Source organism: Eriocheir sinensis, chromosome 21, assembly GCF_024679095.1.
Source record: "Eriocheir sinensis breed Jianghai 21 chromosome 21, ASM2467909v1, whole genome shotgun sequence".
In the NCBI taxonomy this organism is placed as follows: Eukaryota; Metazoa; Arthropoda; class Malacostraca; order Decapoda; family Varunidae; genus Eriocheir; species Eriocheir sinensis.
This window is the reverse complement of record NC_066529.1, coordinates 1,877,694-1,887,611: the sequence shown is the minus strand read 5'-3', so window position 1 is coordinate 1,887,611 and position 9,918 is coordinate 1,877,694. Positions and strand designations below refer to the sequence as shown.

The following is a 9,918-nucleotide window of genomic DNA, read 5'->3' as shown; positions in this document are numbered from 1 at the left end:
CCTCTTCATCTGCCCTCAGGGTTCGCGGTCTCGAGTTCCACGGACTTTCTGGTCGTAATTACTGCATGTGAGCAAAATGTTTGAAATTGGACGAGATCAAACAGAACTGAAATTATTTAAGGTTTTGAGAAGCTGTAAGGGGAAGACTCTGCGGGCGGATGGGCAGACGAAGGGCGAGAGGGGGGGGAGGGGAGGGAGGGAGAGGTAGAGTGGCGGCGTCCTTCCAGCCACTCAGGTCGCTGGAGTGTACTCAGCGCGGGAGTTATGCAGTTTCGCAAAGCTCCTTTAGTTAATTTCTCGTGAATTAACTTGATCAAACATGTGGACGGACTGCCACGATAGAGAAAAATCATGTTCAAGCACTAGCTAGGTAGCACTCTGCTCCAGCAAGCATGCCTGCCCTCCCCGGCTGGGTCTCCTATTGAAGTTGAATATTTTAGAATTATGCTTTCGGTTTCCACAAGGTTTCGTATTCCTGCTGCTGGGCCCAGAAAAGCGGCTTAGTTTTACTGTGCGAGCACATGGAGCCTATAATAAAGGTGGGTGCACTGCTCTTGATTTAGGCAAGAAAAAGTTTCACATCACTCTCAGTAAGCTTCATTATTGTCCTCACCGTCACTTTCACCGTTCACCGTCACCGTTCTTTCGAGTGTTCATCTGTTCTCAAGTCAGGTACAGATTTTCTGATGCACTTCTGCCCAGTATTTCCTTGCATTAGGGAGGAAGAACGGTGTATGAAATTACTACTCCCGCGTTTTGCAGCAATGTTCTGTGGGAGCCATTATTACAGCAACTGTCTGATATTAAAGAAGAGTACGGAAAAGTCCACTGCAACAAACCGTGGTGTCAGCCTCCACGTGGTCCACACATCGACGCGCGGCGGCGGCACATGATCAACACAACCCGCGGAGCACCTCAACCACCTCATTACATCACCCAACTTGTGACCCAAGGCTCTTACCTATTTCCGAAGTGCTGGGCCGCCTGTGTTTGCCTGGATTTCTCTCCAAGAACTGAACCCTCGATAACCGAGCATGTGTTGCGGAAGAAAGGCAAATGGTCCACGATTTCTACTCGAGATACTCACTGTCAGTCACTGAGTTACTGGTTGGTGACTTTTGGTACGTGCTTGCCCATGGCTCCACGCATGCGCTCTGATGAGGCACGTTTGCCAACCTTACATCATGTAACACCACATCATTTATCTTGTTTATTATTCAACATCGTAAGCCGTGTGTACTGCGTATAAATTATATACTCCATACGCTCTCACTCCACATAACAAATTCACGTTGTAATAACTGCCATTGGTCAATGGTCAGATGGTAGTCACTGGTCACTCAGTGAGTGAGCTGGTGAAATTAAATTTTGTCCTGTTTCTTCAAGGAGCTTCCTTGTTGCGTTCCCTAGCCGTGGATTTAAAGTCCACGCTCCTATTCTCCAACACGTTGCTGACGTTTTAACATGCGTAGTGATTTTCTGTATTCCACTGAATTTTCTACAACTTATAATGATATGTAAATTAAAGTTGCTGAGTAGGCTATCCATAAGCAAAACCAAATATCAGTATTGAAATGCTATTGGACTAAGGAGACAAAGCTGATTCTCTCTCTCTCTCTCTCTCTCTCTCTCTCCTTTTTCTTTGAAATAAAGAAGCCTTGACACAGCTGTCTTGCATGAGGCTTCCCACTGTTTCAGGAACAAACACACAATACATCAGTGTTTTCTCATCTGTTTTATTGACTATGAGTTTGTCTTTCCTCTTTGTTCAGCAGACTGTAACAGTTATAGTCTGGGATGTTTGTAAAGCTTATTTGCTCATTGATCGTACAATATCAATACATAACATGTGTAACTGTGAATTGAGTGAAACAATGATTGATCTCCCCTTCCAGACTAGTGATAGTTGGTTATATTAAAAGAAAACAGGAGTATAAGATATTACAGGTGACCCAATGCTACTCCTGACCTGAGACTTTTACATACAAGACATTGCCTTTTGAAAATAACTTTAAAATATGCCTGAAGTTATATTTAAATAATTTAACTATTGTGTAACACATCATGAGATCCCCCATTCCCCTGCAACACTGAAACAGAGTCCCAGATATCTGCCCTCCCCTAGACTGTTACATCATTCATGAACGCCTCCACGGTGCACTGGTTGGTAGCACACCAGCTATGAAGCCGTGGCTCTTGCCTGGATACAAACTCGAGGCAGTTGGTGCTCACCTCTCTAAAGGTCAAAGATTTAACTTATATATATATATATATATATATATATATATATATATATATATATATATATATATATATATATATATATATATATATATATATATATATATATATATATATATATATATATATATATATATATATATATATATATATATATAAATCAACTTTAAAAGTCCATTATGCCCACAAGTTCCCAATAATCTCAATTTTAAAATTGGATATTTTTGGACATTCAGTAATCTTGCAGATCATAAAATAGATAAAGTTCTCTCACTGTATTAAAATCATCCTGTTTACAAAGAATAAAAGCCTAAATGGCACAACAGCTATTTTGTAAAGTTGATTCACAATCAATAACTTTAGGCAGTGCCTCTGTATATTTTGAACAGTATCTTTTCATGCACTTCAGGACACCCATAAAAGTTTAAGTTTCCTTATACTTCAAGTATTCATTACTTAATATTCACTGAATCCATTACTCACCAATTGTTGAAAATTCTTAAATTCTTCAAGACCAGTTTTTTGTTGTAGGAGTATATACTAACAAATATAAACATCACTAAAATATCAATCTACAACATACATAATTAGGTTAACTATAAAAGTGTAATTTGCAGGGAAGTGATAACTATTGCAATTGTGTTGGTGGAATGCTTTGACTGAGGTTCTCCCATTTCCCAGCAATTTCTTACCAATAGCTTCACTGTGCTGCACTTGTTTCTTCATCCAGGCTCATCATGGATGTGACAGCAGTATGAAAACACCGGATACATTCCCTGTCTCATGGAAAAATGGGAATGCCAAAGGGTGGCCCACACTCTTTGGGATGATACTGGCCCTAACCTCAGACACACAAACACACAAGATTCCTCTTCCTCCTCTTCACTATTGACACACCTGCCCTTCTACAGCTTCCTCTTCTCTGCCATCTTTGCAGCAGCCTTCTTCTTCATTATGTGCATCCTCCTCTCAGCAGATATTAATGAGTTAGATGGCACAGATGACTTGTTTGATGAGGATGATGACCCAGATGATGCTGAAGAGAGTGACTGCTTGCTGCTACCATTGTTGTTGCTGCTGCTGTTGGACACTGCAAGGAAAAGATATCCTGTATCAAGGTATAACCCTCTAATACCTGGTGCACAATCTAAAGATGACACATAAAAGCTAAGGAGGGCACGGAGCATGGAATAGTCTCTCTGGTCACCTGTGTCTCCTGTGATTGATGTATGTGGCTGGAGATTAATCTAATACCTTCAGTCAATGGCAGGTACTTAGACTGACCTTCCTAGCTACCTACCAAGTGAATTAATTTATCCACTCATTAACCCCTAAAGGACGGGGGTGTATGGTGAAAATGGTTCTCCCCATACGGTAATGTTCTGACGTTTTCCGGAAAATTGCTCACTTTCCATTATCAATTTCACGGGTCTCCCTAAGCCAGTAGCTTTAAATTTGTGAGCATTCGCTTTATCTCTCCTTCCTCTTCAGTCTGCCACAAACCCAAAGTCTTTATGTCATGTGGTGTTTCCGTGGTGATGTGATGAAGTGCAGTAACTTTAAGCTCTCAGCAAGCCTGTGTTTGCAGAGCTGCACAGGTTGTGGTTGGCACAGTGTAGCTAGAAGAGGCTTATGAGGAGTTGAGGTCACTGGCTGTGCACACTCGGCCGCAGAATCAGACAAGGAAGATACAAAAAACTCTCCTCCTGCCATTGTTACAGTCACAGAAACACAGAAAATGGCACAGAAGTGTGGCAGCCTAGTAGTCACGCTGACCCATAAATTCCCGCTCAAACTTCAACGTTACAGTGGAAAATGTCAGACCAGAAAAATCCGTAACCCACCCTCTATGTGGCAACCAGAAAAACCTGTCATCTGCCCTCTAGGGGTTAAACTAATGATGTAAACAAAATTTGTCTATCTTGTGTAACAGAAGGTAAGGAAATAGGTATGAATATTTTTGGAATCATCGTAAGTTTGTTGGGTGACAGGGACATCACGCACCCTGCCTGCCACCTGCCAATCAGCATCATCATTACCTACCTGGCTAGGGAGTGAGCCACTGCTGAGGGATCAAACTTAAGAGAATGGACTAGTGATGTACCAAATGAAGTGGTTTTCTAGAATGCCTTTCTTATTTCAGTTGAAAGATAAGCTCTTGGTGCACAAAATATCAATAACATTTTCTTACCTAAACCCCTCCCTGAGGCAGATGAGAGGTTGGTGAAGGGTGAAGGGCGAGGGAGATTGAGACTTTTGGTAGGTGAGGGGGCAGGGCGGGCATGTGGGGCCTTGTTCCCGCCCCCGATCCCTGGCAGGCCTCCTCCTCCCACCCCTCGCGGCCCACTCATGCTGCCACCACTGGACGAGCTCACTATGGCAGTCTGGAAAAAAAAAAAAATTAAATAAAGTTAGGAGATTATGCAATAGCTATGCATGCTTGTGCTCGTCTTTCATGGATAACTTTCTGTATTCTTAATGATATAAAAAAATAGGAATCCAGAGCCAAAAACTCTAAAACCCAGTACCTGCTTCTTGAGTGACTTGGCACACTTGGCACAGTACCACACGAGGCGCGGGTCGTTGACGTCCTGGTCAGTGACAGGTGGCTTGTGACACTCCTGGTGGTACAAGGCATGGCATTCCTGGCACTCCACCAACCGGTTACGAGGGAACACATCAAAGCTCCTGCAGGGATGAGAGGTGAAGGAGTTAGGGAATTAGAATGTGAATACCTTGATACTCATAAACAATCCATCACACTGTGAATACCTTGATACTCATAAACAATCCATCACACTGTGAATACCTTGATACTCATAAACAATCCATCACACTGTGAATACCTTGATACTCATAAATAATCCATCAGTCAAATATCCTTATGAGAACCTTAATTTTCAAGCAAAATACCTAACAAATTTATCATTGTAAATGTAAATATTAGACATTCAGCACCCTAAGTCAGTGTGAATGAAATGATTGTTCTAAGAGCCAAGTACCTTTTTAAGTCATGGACACATTCATGCCCTAATTTCAGGTACTATTGTTACATCACAACTCTGAGACTATAATCCAGAACAATCCTCATGGGGAGGCGGTGGCTGAACGGATAGCGAGACGGCCCCGCATTCAGGAGGACGCGAGTTCAATCCCCGACCGGTGCCACCAAGCTGGGATTTTTCAGCCACTGTGCCTTGAGAAACTACCCACATGCTGTCCAGAAGACCACCTATCAACCCAGACTCTGATTCTGGATTAAACAAGCCATCAGCATGGCTGAATAAGATACTAAAAACACTCCATCACACTGGGAAACCAAATCAGCCCCACACATAAAAAATCCATCAGACCCACTGAAGAAGAAGAAATTAATACCAACACATAAAAAGAAAAATAATAAATAATAATAATAAATTAAATAATAGACACAGCACAGAGGGTCTTAGAACATATATAATAAGTCCTAGCAGCAAAAACCCTTTATATGTAAGCAGCAACAACTCACTTGCACACAGTACAGTTGATCTCATCCATAATCTCTGCTAAGCCGGCCACATCTGTATCGGAGTCACTCTCGTCTGATTTTCGACTGCGCGAGGAGCTCTCAGACTTCAGGCTTGGTGTTGGTGAGGGAGTGTGGGACTTGAATGCACTTGGCGAGTCAAGTCGAGGCCTCTTGGGCATTAGCATCTCGTCATCACGAATCTGTGGGAGGCAGGACCACTGGTAGCTTAGGCACATCTATGAAAGGCAATTTATAATCTGCAGTGACAAGGCATTTCTGTTTTTTGCAGAAATCTTATTGATTGCTGTGTAGATACCGGGGAAGTCTTAAATATATGTTTATTAATTCAAATTAAAATGATTCATGACTGTGACCAAAAGAGGTTTTTATTTTTATCAAAGCATCATAATTATATTGTACAATGTCAACAAGTCTTTTTTCCTCTAATAATGAAGACTGATATTACAGTCATATACATTTTTGTTCCCCTCACTCTAGTAACAAAATATAACAAAAGGTCAGGAATAGAAAGGTTGATACACAGCAATACATCTCCACCTACCTTTCTCTCCATATCCTTCTTGATCTCCTCCCGCTTGGAGAAGGAGACTGGGATGGGGCTTCCTGGCTTAGACCTCGGTATAGGGGACTCTCGACGCAGACTGAAGGGGTCCTGGGATGAGAATGGTAACATCAGGTGCCTGTTCAGCCTACTAGCCCTCTCCTGTTTCCTTTGACAAAATTTTCCTGATTTGCCCATAGTCCAACCATCATTCTTCTCCAGAAAAAAAAACTCCTGATCACCCATCGCAAATCACACTATGTTCCCACCCTTGCCGTCAGTTGCAAGGAGTGTCATCGCCGTTCTCCTCATCCACTTCAATTCACCACATAACCATATTCATTATGCGTCTTTTGAGATAACTTTATGCTTTGTTTTCCTCATTTAACCATGAGTTGTCCAGATATTGTGATAGTTTTGTGCATCTCAGTCTTAATGCAAATGATTTTCCCAAGTCAACTGTACCATACGAGGATACGGTGATAGGGTTACAGACTGGACTCATCATGTGGATAATGCAAAGGCTGATAACTGAGCTTTTACTACAACTTAAGGACATATGTAAGTACCTAAAAGTAAAGTACAACAACATATCAGTTCACAATAAACTAAGAGGAAATCATAAACAGATGAGTCATTCAAGAATTACAACCATGCAATGCCAAAATCAAAGACTTAACTAAGAGTCACCTCATAGAAAATAACACATTCCTAACATAGGTACCCTAAATAAACACTGGGTGAGTAGGCAAATTTAACAACATGCATAACAGAACTTCCCAATGCACTCTTTCATAATCTCAGTGGCATGGCTTAGCTCTGTCCTGCACCAAAAACACATTAACCCCTTGACTGCGGATTTCCTACAAGAAGACATCACCAAGCTACAGGAATGGAACAAAAATGTGGCTGTTAAAATTCAATGAAGAAAAATGTAAAGTCATGCACCTTGGGAGGAGATATCCAGCATACCAATATCACATGGAAAACACACTATCCACCAAAGAGGCAGAGAAAGACTATATGTTACCCACTGCCAGATAGAGCTACCATTGGGCCCTGGTGCTGCAAGTAATTCCGGGCCCCTAAGTATCTTAATTTACACACATCATGCCCGGGCGGCCGGGCCCCCTATGAGGCCGGGCCCTGGTGCTGAGATACCAGCTGCCCCCCCCTGCTCTCTCGGGCCCTGATGTTACCAGGCTACCAGTGAAGGCCAAATCCATGCCAATCACAGCGGACGGGTTAAGGCCACACTCACCTTACTCATGGGGGGAATGGTCTTGCCTTGACGCTGCCGCACCGCCTCATCCACAATGGCCTTTAGCTGCTCTACAGAGTCTCGGTTCCTGGAGTGGAGGAGACGCAGGCCACGGCGGAACATCGGGTCCAGATCCAGACTAGCCATGGTGCTGGTGATTGGCTACTGACCCACACACAAACACACACACAACCTTACAAAACCTCACTCAACCTGCAGACAGAGACCCAGGGTTACCTTGAGAAATTGTATCAGTTCAGATGTTCAATAATGATGTATTAAAGCCAGATTTATTTAATGATGAACAAAAGTTATGAAGAGTAAAAGTTAAACCCGAAATTGACCTCTCTTTCGGCCACTTATCTTAACTTTCTTTAACAGGAGCAGTGATCAGCGGGCTTTTTTTTCCCCATTTAATTCTACCCTTGAGCTATTTCCTTTACTGTGAAAAAAGGAGAACAGAGTGGAGGCATTGACAGAGCTCCATGTGGTATGTTTACAAGAAGGCCAAAGCTATAAGCTGCAAGGAAGTATTAAGACTTTCCAATCTGAAGGAAAATGTAATGAGAAATGTTATAATACCAATGTTACATAAGTCATCCACCAGGGCCAGATGACTTCCATTCCCATGAAGTTAAGAGAGACAAAGGGTCGTATTACTAAACATTTCGTGGCCCAAGTACACATATTTGACAAGGCTTTCGTAAGAGTTTTGGGGCATTTCCAGTAGTAGTTTTATGGCCCTGGTGGTAGTCTGACCCTTCTTCTGTGCCATCAACCTAAAGAAACACTCATTAAAACCCGATTTATCCCCTCTTTGACCTTTAGAAATAGCTGATGTAAGAATTGAAAGTCTTATAATAATTAATGGCAGCACCCTTGAAAATTTGTTATATAGCTACACTTGTTTAGTTTTCATCAAGTATGTGGTATTTAAATAGTGGAAAACTGCTAATACTACAACAGTAATATTAAAAACAAAAGAGAGGGCAGACAAAAGTAATCCATATAAGTCGAGTATTAAAAGTTGGGTGGATCATAAATAATACTAAGGCCACTGACATTTCTGATAGTGGTGAATGTTTCTTTTGCTCTATTATGCTGAATATCACATAATTCCCTATAAAAATCGTCCTTCCCACCCAAATAGAACCATACATACAATACGAGTCTTTGAAGAAGTTTAAATTACGCGGTAAATTAACAAGGAGGACCAGTGTTATTTAAATGTGTCCTAACTGGAAATTCCACATTGAACTACTTCCTCAAATAATAAAAATAATTCATGTATGCAAAGTCAGTCTTGTAAATAAATAAATAAAAAATAATAAACCATAAATAAGAGAGACCGTAGCCCCTTGATGCTCGGCCCCTTACCAGATTGAGTAGACCAATTATAAGAGCCTTTTTTAACCCACACCGCCCTTCCCGCAGCCTTTTGTACCTTTCCCCTGTAAAAAGTAACATTCACGTACCCTGTGTTAGAATATAGAGGACGACAGGCACCGCTGACTCTCACAAATAACGGAAAACCTGAGCAGCACCGCCCCACCAAGGCACCTCCCTCAGCCCCTCCCTGCTTCCTCTTCTTCTTCTTGTTACTCTTCTTCTCTTTCTTTTTGTTCTTGTTCATTTGCATCTTCTTTCTCTGATTCCTCTTTTTGTGCTTGTTCTTCCTCATCACCATATATCTTCTTTTTCTTCCTCTACTTCGTTCATCTTTTTCTCCCCTTCATGACTATGAGGCCTTTTAACAACATCAAAAAAGTATATCACACCCAAACTTTTCCTATTATTACACAAAGTCCTGTCACGTGGTTTTGATATGTGACGTCATCAGTTACGATGTGCCCGGTGTGGCGTCGAATTCCGTCCCTCTGTTCGGAAATGTCCCATAATAATCTGCGCATGCGCGGGTTTACTATTTGTCTGTTTTATTTTTTATTTTTTTATGAAAACTACCATATATATAGGATCAAAAGTAAGCGTATTAGCTACAAGCTATTGAAAGACTGCAGTGCAGTGAATGAAATGCTGACCAATTAATTTCCATATCATTTGTGTGTACGGTAGACCCGGGGACCCCACTGGAAATAGTTGGACAACTTTAGTGGGTTTAATATATGCTTGTGAGAGTTGGCATGCTGTCACTGTAGTCTTAGCTGTCACAAAATGTAACCACTTAGGGTGATGTGTTCACGACCCGGACAGTAAAGTGAATAATATTCATAAAAAAAAAAGTTATTGAGCTACAGGAGAGATTTTGTGCTTAAAAGAAAGCTTAACTAATTCCCCATCTTATGCTATGAGTTTCATATCTGTAGATATCATAGTATTGGTTTTACA

The 9,918-nt window shown here is 41.5% G+C and overlaps 1 protein-coding gene across 1 annotated transcript; it reads right to left on the bottom strand.

Moving 5' to 3' along the window:
* Positions 1-1,720: 1,720 nt before the first annotated feature.
* On the bottom strand, positions 1,721-9,185 carry LOC127001505 (integrator complex subunit 12-like). The gene is made up of 7 exons (XM_050866098.1): positions 9,048-9,185; positions 7,573-7,785; positions 6,312-6,422; positions 5,750-5,949; positions 4,770-4,929; positions 4,433-4,625; positions 1,721-3,331 (listed from the first exon to the last, which is right to left on the bottom strand). The coding sequence occupies exons 2-7, from the start codon at positions 7,717-7,719 to the stop codon at positions 3,147-3,149; spliced, it is 996 nt and encodes a 331-aa protein (XP_050722055.1). The 5' UTR covers positions 7,720-7,785; positions 9,048-9,185; the 3' UTR covers positions 1,721-3,146.
* Between the last annotated feature and the right edge of the window lie 733 nt (positions 9,186-9,918).

Coding starts and splice junctions, on each gene's coding strand:
- LOC127001505 (XM_050866098.1), bottom strand. CDS start 7,719: ATGGCTAGTCTGGATCTGGACCCGATGTTCCGCCGTGGCCTGCGTCTC. Junction 6,423..7,572: donor CCATTCCCCCCATGAGTAAG/GTGAGTGTGGCC, acceptor TTCTCATCCCAG/GACCCCTTCAGTCTGCGTCG. Junction 4,930..5,749: donor ATCAACTGTACTGTGTGCAA/GTGAGTTGTTGC, acceptor TCATCCCTGCAG/GAGCTTTGATGTGTTCCCTC.